Here is a 17,961-nt window from a genome sequence, read left to right as displayed (position 1 = left end):
CCGAAGCTCCTTTTGCCTACAGCATCCATTGCTCTTCCTTCAAGATGGTAATGCTCCTCACTGTACAGACGTCCTAATCGTTGGCAGTTACTAATCTATCCACACTTTCAACGTGATTTCACCTTAACAGTCAGCCATATTTAACTTTGAGAGCCTTTTGCTCGTCGTACTGCTCTTGATCTGCACTTGCTCCTACATTCGAGCCCAAGCGCCATCACTAATGGACAGAAATAAGACTGGGCAAGTATAGATAATCAATCAACTTCATGACGTCGATTGCAGCTCACTAACATTTGGATGTGTGCCTTAGATTTTTGGGTTTTTTCTGGAAAGCAGCACGTATCGGCGAGCGACTTAGCCCATACGTTTCCTTGGCGTGCATTATTATGGGTGTCCGTATGATGCTCTCATAACCTTTTTTCGCTCGACCAAATGACAACCCACTTATTACATCCTTTTTTCCTGTAAAATAAAGCAAAAATGAGATTAGCTACCCTCTCCCTCTTCATATTCTCTTAAACCGCATGGTATGTTGAAAAAAAAAATGGATATACTCGTGTCAAATTTACTACAATGATAGATCATGTCTTGAGGGAATGGGGTAATAATGAGGTATGCTTTAAAAAAACTTAATAGATAATTTCAAGATATGATACAACAACAGCCTTGCTTTTCGTCGGCTTTAACAGTTTCTTCCGTCAGATAGTGTGATGGCATGTCTTGCGATTTTGCCTTTGACTGCCCGTTCTCAGACTTCAGGGTATTCATCTCATGCATATTCAGCTGTCGTTGTTTCTGATACCTGTCTTCTATATGCCCCTTTGGCGGATATCGTAAGTCTATATCCATGTGCTGCTGTGGCCTGTATGGATATACGTTTGGCTGTGAATCTATCCTTGGTTGCGCACCTTCCACATTATCCATGCCCTTTTTGTCCAAGCGATAGGTGTCGTCTTCTTTCATATCAACAGTATGATTGTCTTGAGGTAACTTTTGTTCCACGGTTTCGTAATGTGGTTCATTGGTATGAGCAAAAGTACCGTATATAGCCGACTTGTCCATTGAAGTTTGGTCAACCGGACTAGATACGTAGTTCTCAACAGCCAAAGAATTGAGATCGCCGTCACTGTGATCGGACGACATCCCTTGTTCCGAACGTTAACATTCTGATTGCAAGAGCTTCAAATGATACGTTAACACTTACCACCAGAGCGCGTCCGAGCATGCTGGCGTGCAGCAGCAATTTTGGCCTTCCTCTCCAGTGCCTTTCGCATAGCCTCCTCACCTTCTTGCCGTCTTAACGAATCCAGTGCCTCCTCTTCAGCCAATCGTCGTGCAACTGTTGGAATAACATCCAAGTCTTTATTGGCTCGGCCAGTCCAACTAAAACTGGCATCGCTGTTTAAGGGGTAAGTGTTGGACGTTCCACGGCGATGCGGAGCCGACTTGGCAAGGCTATAAGTTTCATGGGGTGGTGGCTGTTGAATTGCTATTGGCTGACTTGTAACTGGTAGGATTGATGTGTCTCGACTGACAGCTAGAGACGAAACTTGTGTATCCTCGTCGAACAGCTCCTCAGCTTTATTGATTTTGGTAGCATAGCGAGAGAAAGTTGGCTCTGATGTACTATGGGAAAGTAGGACACTCTCTCGACGAAGCAAGCATGACTGCCTGTAAACTGTTTGTTTCATGTGCCCAAGCGCAACACTGTCAATAAACGATCACACTGGAAGTTGAGATAAAGCTCATGGCTTACCACTAGGTAACGGTCGTGTCTCTGGAGCAGCTCCATTTCGCGTAAGATCTATGATTTGGACATGCTGTTTCGTAAAGCATCAGTAAGTTTCTCCTCCATTCCTTTGGTAGAACAATAGCTTACCTCATCGTCACGAAAACGAATTTCGTAGGCAGGGCCTGCGGTAGACATGACAGGAACAAATGCTCCCGATGCAACTGAGGAGGTTGGTTTTATTCCACCCCTTCGTTATGATAAACAACAAAAGGTTTAATCACATATTGCAGACAGTTTGCCAAATGTGACCAGTCATCGCGTGTTCACCAATGTGTGACAAACAAGCTATTAAACATGCAAGATTTCCTCCAAAGTCCTTTAAACCAAGCAATGATTTTTACTGGGATCGACATAACTTATCATCTTTAAATGTACGTTCGCTCAACTTGTTATGTTTACAAAGCTAAAAGGTAATTCTATTCAAACTCTATTATTTGCAGACGAGCCGATTTCAAGCCTCTTCGGACGGCCGTCATGCCTTTCCTCAGCCGATGACTGGCCATTTGTTTGTTGCCATATACCTGAACATATAAAATTGCAGAAACTCAATAAGACAGAATACGCAGCCCCTTACAAGCTCAATCTTTTGCATACATGAAATTACGGACAAGGTCAGTCATACGTAATTTATTCATTGTTCGTGTTTGGACTTGCTTTATAATCTGCAACAATACCAGCACCTTATGTAACTTTGAGTATGATTTTTCAAATCGTTGTACTTGTCAGACAGATGTAAACGACTCCGTAGACACCCTTACGTTCGACAAGAGACCCCTTATGGAAATCGATATGCATGGTGGCCAATTCCTTTTCATTGCAATAATGCTGTGTCAATATTGCAATGTCCTTAGTGCATATACTGGTCATTGTTTTGCGCACTTCAAAGGATAAATGGCATAGTGATTCAGATTATCAACGTAGCAGCGGACGGTCTGTGCGGGCGGAGAAGAGCACAAATATTTATGATCGCATGGAGGTGGTAAAACCTCAAGCCAGACAGTGTGTGCTCATACTGAAAAATTAACAAGAAGTTAATTGATCTAAAAAGGACGTTTCTTTTCTGAATTCAAGGAGAAGATCCCACTATTTTAAACTAATGGAGAGAGCAGGTAGCAGCAAATAGGAAATACCGACATTGCCGATCAAATTACGATCCAGAAAAAAAAATACTGATACTGTCTTATTGGTATTTGCTGGAGAAACGGAGATGAAAGAAATTCAATCATTTTTTGCTTGCTATGATGATTATGAAAAACTACACTACATTTCTGAAGGATGGCAACAAGTATTCGATAAAACAAAGAAAGGGTAACGACTACTTGGTAGATATCTTGCTGAGGATCGAGATCAGGCAGCACTCATATTTTTTTTCCACAAGTGACGTACGTAATATCACAAAATTGTGATCGGGAATTCATTGACAATTTTTTTTTTTTTTTTTTTTGTGCGTGGCAGACATACTCTTCGTAATTCCCTTACACTTCTTTGGAAAACAGTACTCTGGGGCGTTTGATTGGTGTACCAAAGTTTTCTCATTCTCATCAATAGCATTATGCCTGACAGACATAATTCTCCAAGTGGAGCGTCTGGAGATCCGTCTATGCCTTCCCTTGCATATAAAAGAAAGGCAAACGAAATCTCGAATAGCTCACCCAATGACGATTTTGCCACCTCATTAACTTCAACGAACATTGCACCTCAATCCATTCTCGAAAACCTTTCAAGCCCTACTTTTACTTCTGATATTGCATCTCTCAGCAATTCCATGCCATCCAACACTTCCATCCCTTCTCCGTCCCAGCCAGACTCGTCGGCGTCCAGAGCCATAATGTCTACTTTACAGAGCCAGCGCTTCCAGCGCAATGTTCCTGCATTTCTGAACAAGTTGTACAAGTAAGCAGAACAGAGTTTTACGTGGCAAAGTGATATTTGTATAGATTCTGATTTTTTTTGGCTTGTAGCATGGTTCAAGACCCAGCGTCTAACGATTTGATTCGGTGGTCAGAGGACGGCAAATCGTTCATCGTGGTACGCCACGAAGATCTTGCCAAAGAAGTCCTTCCTCGATTTTTTAAGCATAACAACTTTTCATCTTTCGTCCGCCAACTCAATATGTATGGATTTCACAAAGTACCGCATCTGCAACAAGGCGTCCTGCAGTCGGACTCGGACACAGAATGGTGGGAATTTAGCAATCCACACTTTCAGAAAAACCACCCCGACTTGTTGCTACTAGTAACAAGGAAAAAAGGCAGAGATCAAGAAGAGAAGGAGGCGCCGGGTCTTGATTTGAATCACATTCTGGACGAAATTACGGCGATAAAGAAGCATCAAATGAACATTAGTTCGGAGTTGAAGAACATTCAGCAAGACAACCAGGTTTTGTGGCAAGAGACGTTGGCTGCAAGAGAAAGGCATCAGCGTCATCAGGAAACGATAGATAAGATTCTCCGGTTCCTGGCTTCCGTATTTTCTGGTGATAAAAAGAGAGCTATCATACCGAAGAAGAGACGATATCTAATTGGAGATACCAACACTGAGTACAGTGATTCTGGCGCCAAGATTAGGGAAGAGGATAGCGATGATGAAGAATATGAAGAAATTGAAGAGATACCAACACCTTCAAGCAAAAAAAGTGGTTCTCCGTCCGTGACCAAGGTCACCACTCTACCTGAAAAAGATTCTCAAGATTTGCCCAGGAAAGTATCGAAAACGTCTAAAAGTGCCAGTGTGGCCAACAGTCAAAGTATACGGCAATCATCGCCAATGCCCACCAGCCCATCGGTGCATTCTCCAGGATCAGTTACAGCTAGTGATCAACTTGCTGAAATACAAAGTAAGCGGCTTTGCCTTTTGACTCTTATGCAATGACTTCCCGTTCAGGACTAATATCGCTGTTGTCTAGATACACTCTCCAACCCCAATAAGCAACGAGACATTATCAATTGGGACAACATCAGAAACATTCAGCAACTTCAGAACCTTCAGCAGGTTTTGAATGCTGCTATGAGTAACCCAACGCTACTGGATAATCTGAAGTACCAGTCATACCAGGCACCCAGCAGCAGTATACCATCGGGAGCTCCCTCCACGTCGTTGGTTGAGTTTGACCCCAATCTTGCAAGCACCTTAAGCTATCCTCCTTTATCGAGTGGTGTTAATGCAAATGATCTTCTCACACCTCTTTACAATGGCAACGCTATCACCCCGTTCCAGTCTCAGACACCGTCATTGGACGGTGTCACTCAGAAAGTCAACGATTCAACCAGATCAGCGGAAGAAATTAACCAAGAAATTGGTAAATTGGAGAGTGATATAGACACTCTAACCAATCATCTCGGATTTGATCCCAATAACTTAAACGTAGATGATTTGGATTATGTGGATATGGATGAGTTTCTTAATACTTATGGTAATGGTAGTGCGGATCAATGAACTCTTTTTTTTTTTTTTTGCATACAAAAAATAAAATTAAAAAATACATAAATTACGGAGTACTCGTTGCAAGCGGACTTGCTATTGACATCTCTGCTAGGATCTGCTCGTCCTTGGAGACGCGCAGATGGATTACTTTTCAAAATTCAGAAAGCGCATCGTCACCCCAAAGGCTCAGCCTACTGGGGCGATGCAGCTTGCCAAATTTCATAAATGCTGGAACTATGTACATGTAAGATTGTCCCTGGCAACGGACTCGTTCCTTTAGCCGAACATCTGTTACTAAGCATGCCAATGTTCGCTTTATTAGAATATATATGCTGCCGATGATAGGAAACCCAATCTACATGTTCAGCAGACCGAAATACCGAGCCGTTTACGACAAATGGTAGATTTGCTTGTGGATGAAGAAGCCAGACAAGAGGATAGCTCAACTGGAGTGTGCATGGAGTACTTTTTAAAGAACGGCATATTGCACTTCCTCGTCAACGTATCCGAAAAAGCAGACTATCCTGTTGGCATGCGCAGCGAAACCATACGAACAGTTGCCAGTATGATCGATCTTTTAGATGACCGCTTTCTTGTACAGCATGCTGTACATAAGCCTACCATCCGCTTGCTTCGATTCTGTGTTTTGGATGAACAACAAAGCGATCAGTACGATGAAGATCTTGTCGATCTTATGTATATCATCTGTTCCAAAATCCATGGCTTTCCTGCGCTACTCAACATCTTCTTTCATGATCGTCAATGGTTGACGACACCTCAGAAAACCCAGCACCCAACTACGCCCGATCAAACTCAATCCGCAGACAATCCGCTGCTGACGAATCTCCAAAGGCATGGCCAAGGAGAGAAGAAGCCAGATTACGAATTTGTTCTATTCAGCTACCTACTGCGGTTTGTACACCGAGAAGGTCGATCAGGAGATTTCGCTCGAACCGGCCTATTGTTTCTAATGGAAATGGCTACTGGTCAACTAGGTGATTTCATTCTAGAGTCGGATTTTGCTACTATTATGGCGGCCGGTCTTGGTGCACTTTACTCTCAGTTACCCCGCAAACTCGTAGTCCAAGAAGAAACAGATGCGTCCAATAACAGTACTACTTTCCTACTGGCATCTGATCAAGATACCATGGGTATGCCTTTTGACATTGACGTTGAAACTTCCAACTCATCTGACTTCCGAAGTCGATTGGATTCTTTCCTAAAATTGTTGGAATTTTGTCAAGACGTCTTGACCCGGTGCCCCAGTGTGGAAATCTGTGTTTCTCTATTGCAAAACATACGATCTATTTTTCTGGAGAATATCTTATACCCATCCATTTTGGAATGCTCTGATACCGATGGTTCAGCTGTGGCTGTCATTAGCTACATCGACATGATCCTGCAGACCTTACAACAAGACGAACTAGTAGATGTTGTTGTAGGGTTCTTGATGGCTATGGATGATAATCCTGAAGATTTGAAAGTCACTAGTCCACAAGTCGAGAAGCCTGCTTTGTTACCGGATGGCAAACAAGCATCCGACATTTATGTTGGCATAGAAGGCGACAAAGTCAAGAGCTCTCCTTATTTCACTGCCCTTGGAAGGTTCACTCTCAAAGATCTCATCTTTTCACGCCTCAAATCAAGCTCTCAGCCAACTGTGATTGCCACTCTCAAATTATTGAAAACTTTGATATCAAACCACTGCCGATACTCCTTGCGTCTCTTGTCGATACAACTGGACGATACTGCTACTAGCTTTCCTCATACTGTGCAATTCAATGAGCAAACAGAAAGACTGGAAGATGGTGAATTGAATGCGCAGAAAGCCACCATGACCACCATTTCACACCACAATCGTGAAATTGAGCTGTTTTTCTCTTTGATATGCACTATCGACTACAAACACTCTCAAGATATTCTCTCACTTGGTTATGAAGCATATCTTAGTGATGTAGAGACCACCATTTTGAGTGATTGCTGTTATCAAAATGGCGCAAATATGGATTCGGACATGGCAGGGAACCACCACCAAAGGCAATCTAAGCTAGAGAAGCGACGAAGTTTGAAGTATGGTCAAAGGTACGATGAAAGGGTAGCAAGAAGCAGGGAATCAAGCTCTGGTAAATTCCCAGCCAAGTACACTCACCAACATCTGTACACGATGCCCAAGCACCGATTGAAGCAAACAGATCCTTTGTTGCAAATACTTTTGGGGCTGCTCTCACATTTCTTCGCCCAATCTTCAGAACTCAATTTGGCCTTGACAGCTGTTATATCTGCCTTGGCGATCTGCCCATTCCGCAGTTTAGAAGGGTGGCTCGCATTTAACGAAGAAGATAGAGCACGAGATGTACTTGTCCTTGGCCCTGATCAGACCAGTACAGAAAGACAATCCAACAGACCAGGAAACAAGATTCGTGTCAACGACATATACGCGCAGTTTGATAAAGACCCAACACCAGTCAATGAAGATGATGAGGGTGATGATCGGTCTATTGATTTTGGCATGGATAGAAATTCGGTTAATATGACTGTAGCCACCAACTTTAGGTCGTTCCCACCCATCTTCACGTTGCTTCGTACTTTAACTCAACAGGTTGATTACTATCGGTCAGAAATAACTCAATTTGACACGTATTTGGAAGACAGAAGACAAGGCTTGTTCTTTGGCGATGCATTTGCCAACCTTTCCGTGACGCCATCAGCATCAAGTGATAATGCGAAACAAGCTGAAATCTCGCAAACTTCTTCCTCTACTATGAGCCTCTTCTTTGGCGTTGGTGCTGGAAGCAAGAAGCAGTCATCAAAATCCAAGGTGAATTCAAATACCCAACCCAACAGCCAAGGTACTGCTGCCAAGAACGCGACAAACAAGAATCCAGCAAGCCCTATCCCCAATAGTAATAATACTGCTTACCAAAATGCGGAGATGTCGGATGCTCTAGTTGCACATGTGCGCAAAATGGCAGACGTTCGTATCCAGCCTTTATTTCCTTCCAATTTCGTGGTAGAACCTCGTGAGACCATTCTGAATCTGAATGATGAAGATGAAGACACATTTGCACCTAAAGGAAGGAATCCATCACAACCAAAGAGGCAAGACAAGTCCACTGAAATCAAGCTGTCGACGCTGCTGAACAATGTGGTTATTTTAGAAGAATGTATTAAAGAGCTTGTTGCTCTAGTTCAAGTACGCAGAAGTATGGGAATCGATGAGATTCTTTACACTTAGACTTATGTATGCCCTTTTTCCCAATAATATCATCTGACAATATAATACCCACTATTTTGTAAAGCGAGAACATGGCTTCCTAATAAGCTGAGATAAGCTGAGCTAATACAAAGGATGTCGTGTCTACTTTCACTTTGAAACGCGTCTTAGGATAGTTTGCTTCACATCTTTCTCTTCTTTGAAGAAAAATGGCATGACAATCTTAGCATGAATGTCATTGTAGAGAGTTGCTGCAGTGATCAGCCAACATGCATTTTCTGCGCGTGCTCAACATGCATCGTTACACATAAATGGCTCGGCCTTCCGATGAACCATTGATCGACCTTTTCCGAGCAATAGGTTTTTTGTTCACCACTATTTAAGGCGTTCGAAAAGATAGATGATATTGGCAGTATGGAAAAAATAAGGAATAAATAGATTCTCGGTGGTTGAGTACCAGGTGTTTGTACCTTGATAGTGGTTTAAACCTCAGACAACGGCTAAATACTTTATTCTGATAAACAAGGATAAATCAAGGTTTTTGCCTTCGGGAATGTACCCAAAACAATGGTAAAGAGTGGCCCGTGATTACTATAAACCGGGTTTTAGCCATTGAAGTACGCAGATAATTAACATTTAGATGAACAATGCAAATTTACTGCGCGATGTTAAGAAGCTGAAGTGAAAATCATGGTTGTATTCGAAGATGATCTTGTCACAAGTCACAGTTAAAGTTTCTCAGAACGCTCGCCAATGCTAAAAAAGGGTATCGATCATTGATGCTCAATGTTCTCTTCAGCCTCATGCCTCTATACGTCCACAACCTACCCGCGCGCTCGTATTCGCCCGCTTTGAAAAATTTGATCGAACCATATGGGAGGATTAGATATATAGAAGAAAGAAATGGTTACGCCTACGTTGTAAGTTTTCGCCACTTCGGCGGTCTCGGAGTGGAGAAGCTTTAAAGATTGTGAGAATGGTTGAATCTTGCCATTCCTCATCGAGACTGAATTGATGCAAGCTAGACGAAAGCAACTCAATAGAATCGCAGACAACTTACCTAGTATTTCCTTCGCTGCAGGAAATGCATGACGAGCGAAACTGTCGCACCGTTTTAGATCGTTGCGATGGAGTGCTATTCAAAGGAGCGACAATAAGGGTTCGCTTCACCGATAGAGACGACGAAATACTACCACACGACGATATCCCTTTGAATCATACATGCCAAGTATGCACCGGTATTGGCCATACTGCGATTGAATGTCCCACTAGGTAAGAAGATCTACTCCACAGTCCCCATGTCTTGGTCAAAAGTGCAACCCAAACCACTCATTGGAGCTTCATTGATGTTGGTGACGGAATCGCAACACTTTACCTTGCATTGGGGTATTGTTCATACTACGAATCCCTGCGTTGACCCATTTTTTCCAAATCCACCGGATTTTTCTTCCTTGTGCTACCAGCAGACATCGCGCCATTGCAGCCAGCTTGGCTCTCGCCCACGGCTTAGAACGACCAAGAGGTAATACAGGTGATACAAATACAACCAATTTTAGTTTACACTCAAGACATCGATCAGATGAAATGAGAGTGGAGCGCCCCCCTATACGGCGTCCACTTTCAGGAGATCTTTTGGATCACCATCACCTAGGTAGAGAGTACTCTACTCGCATTAATACAAACCGGCATTCATTCAACAACCTATCGGCATATGACAGACCCATTCCAAGGGAATTTCCCATGAGTTCGAGGTCTACTACTTATCTTAACATGAACAGAGATCAAAGGGGTTAGTGAATGAAGATCAAGTTACGAGCATTTTCCGTTCTCATTCTTCTGAGGCTAACAATCTCTGTGTAGGTATACCTGATGGTCCAAGATACAAGGATAACAGAAGCAGTGCGCGCTTCAACAATCAGCATACCCAAAATCGCCCAGGACGAAGTTCATCACTCCAGGATTACCGGAGGACATCAAGAGAAATTCGAACAAGGCAAGTCAAATGGAATAAAGACGTCGTGTTCTGCCTCGCATTAACTTTGCAACGCCTTTGCAGATCTCGAACCCCGCCGCCGAGAGGACCAGCTAAACGCAATGGGCCTGTACCACGCCCTTATGGAGAAGAGGGACACAGTCGTAATGGAATGAAGAGATTTTCTCAATCGAGAACCGTACATAAATCGGAAGATATGGCAACGCGACGATCAAAAAGTCCACCACATCATCCACGGAATTTTCGTGGGCCTCGAACACCGAGCCCTGATCACAATTAATAGGGCAGTCAATGAGCTCCAAGCAACATACTCAACTCATCAAATCACAAAAGTAGTAGGCATTCAATGTCTAAAGTATTGTTTCCATATGAATAAATTTATCTTTTGTCGCCTCTTATATTTTTTGTAGTAAGTCAGACAATGAAAGATATTTTACGCGTCAACCAAAATTCCCTCGCTCAAAATAGAAAACCCTGAAAACCCTACTACACCTACTACACCTATACTTTTAATGCCCATTTCAGTGGTAAATGACTGTTCATGCTCGTGGCAGGATCAAAAATACTCTGCTCATTCCACTAACCAATGCCCATAACAGCAGAAAGGCAGCATCAGTAAAGTCGCTGCTGTGAATCAGGTACATTCAGAAGCTACAACTCAAACTTTGCGAAATGCTTCAACTGACAACATCGTGTAGATCAAGTCCCTGGTTGACGGTCTGCAGCTACCCTTACAATATGAAAAGTAAGTATAATGCTCCCTTTATGACTGTATCTTGGAATGGCCAGCTGACTTGATCCACAGGGACGATTGGCAAGTTGATATCGACTACTACCATATTGACGATTTTCCCGAGCACTTGAGAGAATGGGCACTCACACTGTTCAAAGCTAATATGCTGACGATGTAGGTTCCTATTCTTGAGCTTTAATTCTATTGGAGTCATAATTTAATGGCTATTCCAGGTACAAGAATTCAAAGGATGGCTGGAATGAGGACGAGAAAAGGTCGGAGCTGTTTGCAAAGGAAGCAAGATACCTTGTTGCAAGATCTCGCACAGATCCCACACGTCTTTTCGGGTATCTTTTATTTCAGATAGTGCAGGAAGAGACCATGGATGACGACGTCCTGGCTGATGTTGCATATTGGTAATTTGCATCGCCGTATATGTCTCTCGCGCTACTTGAGCTGATTGACCGTTATTCGATGTAGCTACGAGTTACAAATTGAAGACAGTGCAAGAGGCAGAGGTCTGGGAGAATATCTCGTCAAACTGCTGGAGGACATTGGCAAACGCTGGAGTATGGATAAGGTTATGCTGACTGTCTTTAAAGGTATGATATACTGGAACACTATGTATCTGAATACGAACGATTGGCTCACATAAATGCATACAGTGAATACAGGGGCGTTCAAATTTTACACTAAAAAGCTTGCGTAAGTACAAAGAATATTTGGCACCTTGTTGATGTTTTACCTTTCGGTACAAAGTGTTCTAAATGCTCCCAACTTATAGCTTTGAGCTGGATGAGATATCACCAGGAAAATGCCTCAGTGCACGTCAGGCACGCAAATTTGACTATGAGATTTTGAGTAAAGCACTGGGCTGAAGGCGAAGAAAATGGTATAGTAGGTTTATATGTAGGATAGTGAGGTTGTATAATACAATTGAATTTCGGTTCATGAAAATATAGATTATTTGACAAAAAAACCCCGGGTTATAGAAACATGGAGGTTCAGCTTCGATAAAGATGCATTTCATTTCCTGTGAGAGTGGCAAGGTATACTTCGTTATTGATGACTGAAGTTTTGACGTCCATGACATTGCTGCCGATATCTATGCATCGTCGAGTAGAAACATCATCCCATAGACAAAGCTGCAAATTGAACAACATTTAGTTTACCCTGAAATTTGAGTGCTATACAGTAAAATGCAACGTCTCAACGTACGGATTTTTCAACTTCGTCGCCAGCACATATGACATATTCAGTTGCTGAATCATTTGATTGCGCAACCCTGGGCTTCGAAAAATGCCACGTCCGTGCCAGCGCTGTCTGTTTTTGGGGGTTATGGAATACATTTTGAACTTCTAAAATGTTTTCGGCCAGCGATCCATGAATATGCTTGGTAGAAGTTTGTGATCGAAACGAAGCCAGTATAGTCGCGGAAGCCTTATCATATGAGACTGAATATGGGTGATATCCTAGACCCCCAATGTTAGGATAGGAGCCATGGAAAGTGATTAAAAAAGTCAAGCTTACCTTGGCTGTCCACCTCAATGACTGAACAAACAGGCGCATCACCGCTGAGGTCCCATTGGTACAAGCAATCTAAATTCGCGCACAGTATGCTGTTTTTCGGTCCTCCCATGTGTACAATGGAATGTATGGGCTTCTTTTTGGTGAGTTCATGATTCTTCAAATGGTATATATGCTCTCGTGTATTTCGGACGTCAAAAACCATAACGGAATCGTCAATCAATCCACAGTATAGGCGATTCTCGTCGACTTCATCCCAGCTACAGCACCAACCAGGGGCTGTCAGATTATAACTATATAACAGTGAAGAAGGTGAGATCGACAATCTCAACTAGAGATTAGGTTCTATGTCTTACCTTTGAACAACGCAATTGTCCTTTAAGGAGGTGATTTTGGCCGTGCTATCGAGTGCGGTTGTAAGGCAGAGTCCAGATGGCGAGCATTGTATATCTCTTATCGCTCGAGAATGGTTAACGACGGTTTCTAAATTTAAGTTATCCACTAAGCTGATCTTTTGGACGCCATGCACACCAGCAGGGGTAGACTTGCTTGCAACTATCATGTTGTAACCGGGATTAAATGCCATCACTCGACATATGTTCGCCTAACGAAAGTTGTTAATTTGCGTCCTGTAACCTATTCAGTATCTATAATACGTACTGTTTCGTGGAATTTGAGTTTCTTATCGAATTCCAGTCCATGGATCAGACTGGCAGTCGCTCTTACTCCAATATCGACAGCTGCAGTATTACTAGGTACCACTTTGTGAGTATGCTATCTATTTCAAGATATAGGCAAGTATAACACATACTTGCCAACCAACAGCTGAAACCTCTTTATCTCAGCGTCCTTACGCATCAGTTCAGTCCTACACATTTGGTATGCCAAGCGTAATTTCGATAACTCAATTTCCTGTTCCTGGTGTCTCTGTCGTAATGCTTCAAAATCGGTTTTCATTTGTTCAATCTTGCAAGAGTCTACCGAGATGATTTGTTTAGCCCAAATAGGCCTTATATCTCTCTTTGAAATGTTAGCGCTAGGAAGGCAGGGAAGATTAGAAAGTGATCTGCAAACATTCGGGCCGAGGGTGTAAGAGGAAGGGAAGCATACTTGCACTGAGGACACTTGGCTTTGGTGTCTTTTCTCGCTCTTGCAATCCATTTTTCTATACAGCTGCAAGTGTAAAGATTGAGAACTTTGAACAGGTGAAGTTTTTGACTGCATCGATTTTGAAAATACCTTTGACCAAAAAGGTGCCCGCATTTCATGGATATTAGCCTGTGTGATCCGGTATTGCCCCATTTTTCGAAACAAATCGGGCATTGACACACCAAGTCGTCCTGAGAATCAGGTTCTTGTACTGAAGGTTCTCGTTTTCGTTTGACTTTCAAGTTTGAAGTTGATTGAAAATCGGCGTCCAATTCTCGGTCAGGGCGACTAATATGTGGGGGGTCTGTTGCTGCCTGAATTAGAGGTTCACTTGATGCATTCGATTCACGGCTAATGTCTATAATAGTTGAAATTGAGGTTGTGCCGCTTTCAGTGGTTGACATCAGGTGGGGATTCTCATATTCATCCATTACTCGAGCATTGCGCGTTCGAGGACAGTTTTGAGCAGAATTCGAAAAAAAAAATCTCAGAGTTAAACTGTGAAATTTTCAGGGCATTGAGTCCCCGCTTGTGGATCCAGTCATAGTCTGCTCATTTGTAGTCATTTATTTCTAAGAACACCTGATGGGAACTAACAGATTCTTCTTATGCAAGGTAGTGCTTTCACCAGAGCATTTTCATATTCCTTGAGGAAAGGAAAAGAGAAATTTCTATTTATTATTATGATTGATGATGATATATGTGCTCTAATTTCGAGTAGTGATGTGTTTGTTGTGACTGTACGCTCATGCCGTCTGGCCCTTTTTGTTGTTCTTGGCTTTCGATTTGACATCGTCGACGGCCTTACTAGTAGCAGACCCAGGCAATTTTTCATTTCCTAGGAGAAAAAAAAGAAACGTTAGAAGCGGGATCGAGCAGTGAGCATAAATGTGGAAACACCTACTGTCTTCGTTCAAAAGTCTCTGGACTAGGTCTTGCATAGTAGATCCAGTGATATACTTCATGGATGCACCATGAGGAAGAAGTGGTTGAGCACACATATGCTTCAATTCAGCTTTCCATCCTCTGATCCTCTGCTTAGTCTTCTCCTCTTCGTCGTCATCCTCGGCATGCTTTCGCTTTTGCTTTTTTATGCTGTGCTCATCCTCATCATACTCTATGTCCAGCTCATTTGCCATACGCTTCATCCAATCGTCGTCGTGACTGATCTATTAACCAAAAGTATTAAAATCCGCAAACAATTAAAGGATAGGATAACCTACAACAGTGTCATACCTTCTGAAGTCGATGCTCCTGTTTGTCTATCTTGGTGGCAAGCTCCACACGCTTTTTCATCTCACGCTGGATACTGTAATCTACCGGAAAATCAGGATATGGTTCACCTAAAGTAAACGGTTTGATTAATAAGTTCCTTCAGTGGAAGGTCTCGCTGGCTCGAAGTATTTTACCTTTTCGTAACTTTAGAACCAACTTCTTATAAAGCGAAAGTTCTTCAGGACTGCAGAGCATCAAACTGACACCATCTTGATTTGCACGAGCCGTTCTTCCACTACGATGAACATAGATTTCTCCAGATCGAGGAATTTGATAGTGAATAACATGCTCAACTAGAGGAATATCCAAACCACGGGCGGCAACATCAGATGCCACCAGAATTGCCTTGTTATTAGCCTTAAATCTAAATTTTGCTTGTGTTAGCCGGGCGTGTTGTCCATTCCGCAACATGTTATACAGCGAATGTCTCCTACCTATCCAAATTCTTCAATCGCTGCTTCTGCTGCATTTGCGCGTGCAAACCAATGACTTCCATTCCGAGTAACTTTGACACAGGTACAAGTCGGCGAATGGAGTCGATACTGTTGACAAACACAATGGTTCGCCCGGGATATCTTGTGACAAAATAGTACAGGAAGACGTCTTTCTCGGTATTCAGACAGTCGATTTTAGCTTCAACCAGTTTGGAAGCCACAGCAGTAGAGGTTGTAATATCAACGATTGCTGGATCTTTGTTTTTCAGTTCCAGGCGCTCGATCAAATCCTCTAGAAAAAAGAGTCCATATATTCAATACCACAGTTGCTGCCATATTTCTAAAAATGACATAAACTTTACCCATGGTGCCTTCGCTTGCCTTTCCTTTTGACTTCTTGCCTCCTTTGCGCTTCTTGACATCGAATCTCAAAGAGGTACTAAGAGTGGCGGTGAACACTAGGGTTTGTAGCTTGGGTATGTTGCTCTCAACTTCAGCTTCAGCTTCCGTTTCATTTTCAGCTTCATCCTCAGCCTGAGGTACGTTTTCCTTTCTATCCCTAATCAGAACATTAGTGAGTGATGCGCTCTGTAAATTACACAGCAAATCTGCAAGAACACATACTGTTGAACGACCTTCAAGATTTCGTCAAGTTCTTGGAAATGGCCGCCTTCAATCATACGATCAGCCTCATCCAGAACCAAAAACTTGATTTGCTTCAAACTATTGAGATGCTCATCAGTCTAACGGATGCAACTGTTAGCATGTATCCTTTTTATTATCTTTACATTGTATGACAGACGTACCTCAGAGAACAGTTCCCACAAACGACCAGGTGTGGCAACAATGATGTTTGGCTTCTGCTTCAATTGGCGTATTTGCTTTTGAGCAGACATTCCTCCTACCACAGCAATAGTCTGTAAAGTTTGCGTCAGTTTACATTCATTACACATTAATGAGTAGTTTTCCGGTACATACTCTGATATCCATGAAGCAGGTGATGTTTTGTATGTGATTTTTAACTTGAATAGCCAATTCACGAGTAGGCGTAAGGATTAGTGCCGCAAGCTTATGTTTGTCGTCTTCGTTTTCTAAGCTAGCAATATACTGGGCAATGGGTATACCAAATGCCAGTGTTTTACCAGAACCCTAAGATACAATTGGTGTCAATATTATGTTGTCATGCGAGAAGCTTGTGATGGCAAATTTCCCTTACAGTCTCAGCTGCTCCGATAATATCTCGACCTTCATTTGCTAAAGGTAGCGTCTTCTCTTGAATAGGAGTGGGGCTGCCAAACTTATGATACTTTAGGCCATTAATGATATCTTCATGCAGTTTGAACTGGTCCCACTTGGAAGTGTCAAAGTCTGTCACAAATTTGCACACATTAGTCAATCAACACGCTAGACACTTGATTGATATTCAGTCTTTCAAACCATACCTTGATCTACTTCAGTAACTGAAATTCTGTTAGATTTAACTTCCTCATCGCCTTCCTGCTCATCTGCTGTCTGCTCGGTTTGCTTCTTCTCTTTTGCGGCTTCTTTGGCGGCCTTGCGCTTTTCTTTTGCTTTTTCCAGCTTTTCTTTCTTCTTCCTCTCTTTTGCACTTAGTTTAACTTCAGGTTGCTCTGACGGTTCTTCGACGTCGGCTGATACTGACTCCACATTCTCCTCGATTTGGCCGTCAATTTCACTGTTGTCCTGCATTTCTATATCTTGATCGCCTTCCGTTTGCTCCTCAGCATTCTGCTCCTCAGCGTTCTGCTTAGTGGCTAAATTTTCGTCGAAAGTATCCAGATCATAGAATGCCTTTGTCTCCTCAATCGACAGCGGTTTTTCAGGATTGGCTGGGCCGAGCTTTTTATCAGATTTGTTTGCTTTTGATTTCTTTTTTGGCGTAACTTTCTAAGAATTGAAGTCGTACATTAGAATTTTGCGTAATCATTGTTCATTATTGTCAAAACTTACCTTGAATTTGATGATTTGGCCAGTAGCTTCATCGCCTTCGTATTCAACGTCAACGTCCGATAGTTCTTCCAAGCACACAAAACCGCCAGCGTCGTCAGAAGTCAATAGAAGTGACGAAGGATTCTGCACTTCGGACCATGCAAATGCCTGTACGTCCTCAATGTTGGGCTTTGTCCTCTTTCTCTTCTTTGACCCTTCAGCAGACGGGTCAAGTGTCTCCGGTAGTGGAGGTGGTACTCCTAGCGACAACTTGTTCCATGCTTCTTCATCGGCTGAAAGTTGAGGTTGCTTCTTCTTTCCCTTCTTGGTAGCCTTAGGCTTTGTAGAATCGATAGGATCTAAATCAATATCCTTAACGTTCCAAACCATGATCTACTGCTGTCAATTACTTGCTGATTCGAGATTTTTGAAGGTCAAAAAAAAAAGAGGTCAAAAAATTAAGGCAGCAGA

General features: G+C 42.6%; 7 protein-coding genes across 7 annotated transcripts; 5 read left to right on the top strand and 2 right to left on the bottom strand.

The window, feature by feature from the left end:
* Positions 1-4: 4 nt before the first annotated feature.
* K450DRAFT_258427 (uncharacterized protein) lies at positions 5-516 on the top strand. The gene is made up of 3 exons (XM_051591838.1): positions 5-47; positions 131-240; positions 311-516. The coding sequence occupies exons 1-3, from the start codon at positions 45-47 to the stop codon at positions 411-413; spliced, it is 216 nt and encodes a 71-aa protein (XP_051441097.1). The 5' UTR covers positions 5-44; the 3' UTR covers positions 414-516.
* A 3,104-nt stretch (positions 517-3,620) lies between these two features.
* K450DRAFT_179770 (uncharacterized protein) lies at positions 3,621-4,663 on the top strand (the record flags this gene model as incomplete). Its single annotated transcript, XM_051584321.1, has 2 exons — positions 3,621-3,685; positions 3,754-4,663. The coding sequence occupies 2 exons, from the start codon at positions 3,621-3,623 to the stop codon at positions 4,661-4,663; spliced, it is 975 nt and encodes a 324-aa protein (XP_051441096.1).
* A 655-nt stretch (positions 4,664-5,318) lies between these two features.
* Positions 5,319-8,615, top strand: K450DRAFT_258414 (uncharacterized protein). The gene is made up of 2 exons (XM_051591837.1): positions 5,319-5,459; positions 5,538-8,615. The coding sequence occupies exons 1-2, from the start codon at positions 5,355-5,357 to the stop codon at positions 8,448-8,450; spliced, it is 3,018 nt and encodes a 1,005-aa protein (XP_051441095.1). The 5' UTR covers positions 5,319-5,354; the 3' UTR covers positions 8,451-8,615.
* A 515-nt stretch (positions 8,616-9,130) lies between these two features.
* K450DRAFT_258408 (uncharacterized protein) lies at positions 9,131-10,817 on the top strand. Its single transcript, XM_051591836.1, has 4 exons — positions 9,131-9,349; positions 9,511-9,701; positions 9,893-10,218; positions 10,290-10,817. The coding sequence occupies exons 1-4, from the start codon at positions 9,209-9,211 to the stop codon at positions 10,700-10,702; spliced, it is 1,071 nt and encodes a 356-aa protein (XP_051441094.1). The 5' UTR covers positions 9,131-9,208; the 3' UTR covers positions 10,703-10,817.
* A 63-nt stretch (positions 10,818-10,880) lies between these two features.
* On the top strand, positions 10,881-12,249 carry K450DRAFT_258402 (uncharacterized protein). The gene is made up of 9 exons (XM_051591835.1): positions 10,881-10,949; positions 11,025-11,060; positions 11,121-11,167; positions 11,228-11,329; positions 11,389-11,571; positions 11,636-11,757; positions 11,821-11,860; positions 11,940-12,047; positions 12,148-12,249. Exons 1-8 carry the CDS (start codon positions 10,935-10,937, stop codon positions 12,031-12,033), a joined length of 639 nt encoding a protein of 212 aa, XP_051441093.1. The 5' UTR covers positions 10,881-10,934; the 3' UTR covers positions 12,034-12,047; positions 12,148-12,249.
* Positions 11,842-14,297, bottom strand: K450DRAFT_258396 (uncharacterized protein). Its single transcript, XM_051591834.1, has 8 exons — positions 13,922-14,297; positions 13,793-13,855; positions 13,494-13,718; positions 13,343-13,433; positions 13,039-13,286; positions 12,686-12,975; positions 12,374-12,627; positions 11,842-12,300 (listed from the first exon to the last, which is right to left on the bottom strand). Exons 1-8 carry the CDS (start codon positions 14,260-14,262, stop codon positions 12,160-12,162), a joined length of 1,653 nt encoding a protein of 550 aa, XP_051441092.1. The 5' UTR covers positions 14,263-14,297; the 3' UTR covers positions 11,842-12,159.
* An 81-nt stretch (positions 14,298-14,378) lies between these two features.
* K450DRAFT_258395 (uncharacterized protein) lies at positions 14,379-17,921 on the bottom strand. Its single transcript, XM_051591833.1, has 12 exons — positions 17,512-17,921; positions 16,983-17,448; positions 16,757-16,908; positions 16,519-16,689; positions 16,347-16,457; positions 16,165-16,283; positions 15,903-16,099; positions 15,541-15,832; positions 15,241-15,470; positions 15,068-15,174; positions 14,736-15,000; positions 14,379-14,669 (listed from the first exon to the last, which is right to left on the bottom strand). The coding sequence occupies exons 1-12, from the start codon at positions 17,878-17,880 to the stop codon at positions 14,578-14,580; spliced, it is 2,571 nt and encodes an 856-aa protein (XP_051441091.1). The 5' UTR covers positions 17,881-17,921; the 3' UTR covers positions 14,379-14,577.
* Positions 17,922-17,961: the final 40 nt, after the last annotated feature.

Source organism: Umbelopsis ramanniana, assembly GCF_025399195.1.
Source record: "Umbelopsis ramanniana AG unplaced genomic scaffold K450scaffold_71, whole genome shotgun sequence".
In the NCBI taxonomy this organism is placed as follows: Eukaryota; Fungi; Mucoromycota; class Umbelopsidomycetes; order Umbelopsidales; family Umbelopsidaceae; genus Umbelopsis; species Umbelopsis ramanniana.
Note: the sequence above shows the minus strand (reverse complement) of the source record. Positions and strands in the feature narration are given on the sequence as shown.

Excerpts from the sequence above, each read along its gene's own strand:
- K450DRAFT_258427 (XM_051591838.1), top strand. Across the intron at positions 241-310 it reads ATGGACAGAAATAAGACTGG|ATTTTTGGGTTTTTTCTGGA; the intron begins GCAAGTATAGAT and ends TGTGTGCCTTAG.
- K450DRAFT_258414 (XM_051591837.1), top strand. The coding sequence starts at position 5,355 with ATGGATTACTTTTCAAAATTCAGAAAGCGCATCGTCACCCCAAAGGCT. Across the intron at positions 5,460-5,537 it reads AATGCTGGAACTATGTACAT|AATATATATGCTGCCGATGA; the intron begins GTAAGATTGTCC and ends TCGCTTTATTAG.
- K450DRAFT_258408 (XM_051591836.1), top strand. The coding sequence starts at position 9,209 with ATGCTCAATGTTCTCTTCAGCCTCATGCCTCTATACGTCCACAACCTA. Across the intron at positions 9,702-9,892 it reads GCGATTGAATGTCCCACTAG|CAGACATCGCGCCATTGCAG; the intron begins GTAAGAAGATCT and ends TTGTGCTACCAG. Across the intron at positions 10,219-10,289 it reads CATGAACAGAGATCAAAGGG|GTATACCTGATGGTCCAAGA; the intron begins GTTAGTGAATGA and ends ATCTCTGTGTAG.
- K450DRAFT_258402 (XM_051591835.1), top strand. Across the intron at positions 11,061-11,120 it reads AAGTCGCTGCTGTGAATCAG|ATCAAGTCCCTGGTTGACGG; the intron begins GTACATTCAGAA and ends AACATCGTGTAG. Across the intron at positions 11,168-11,227 it reads CTACCCTTACAATATGAAAA|GGACGATTGGCAAGTTGATA; the intron begins GTAAGTATAATG and ends CTTGATCCACAG.
- K450DRAFT_258396 (XM_051591834.1), bottom strand. The coding sequence starts at position 14,262 with ATGGATGAATATGAGAATCCCCACCTGATGTCAACCACTGAAAGCGGC. Across the intron at positions 13,434-13,493 it reads TTTCAGCTGTTGGTTGGCAA|TAATACTGCAGCTGTCGATA; the intron begins GTATGTGTTATA and ends AGTGGTACCTAG. Across the intron at positions 12,628-12,685 it reads CATTGAGGTGGACAGCCAAG|GATATCACCCATATTCAGTC; the intron begins GTAAGCTTGACT and ends TTGGGGGTCTAG.
- K450DRAFT_258395 (XM_051591833.1), bottom strand. The coding sequence starts at position 17,880 with ATGGTTTGGAACGTTAAGGATATTGATTTAGATCCTATCGATTCTACA. Across the intron at positions 16,284-16,346 it reads TGTGGGAACTGTTCTCTGAG|ACTGATGAGCATCTCAATAG; the intron begins GTACGTCTGTCA and ends TGCATCCGTTAG. Across the intron at positions 15,175-15,240 it reads GGTTCTAAAGTTACGAAAAG|GTGAACCATATCCTGATTTT; the intron begins GTAAAATACTTC and ends CGTTTACTTTAG.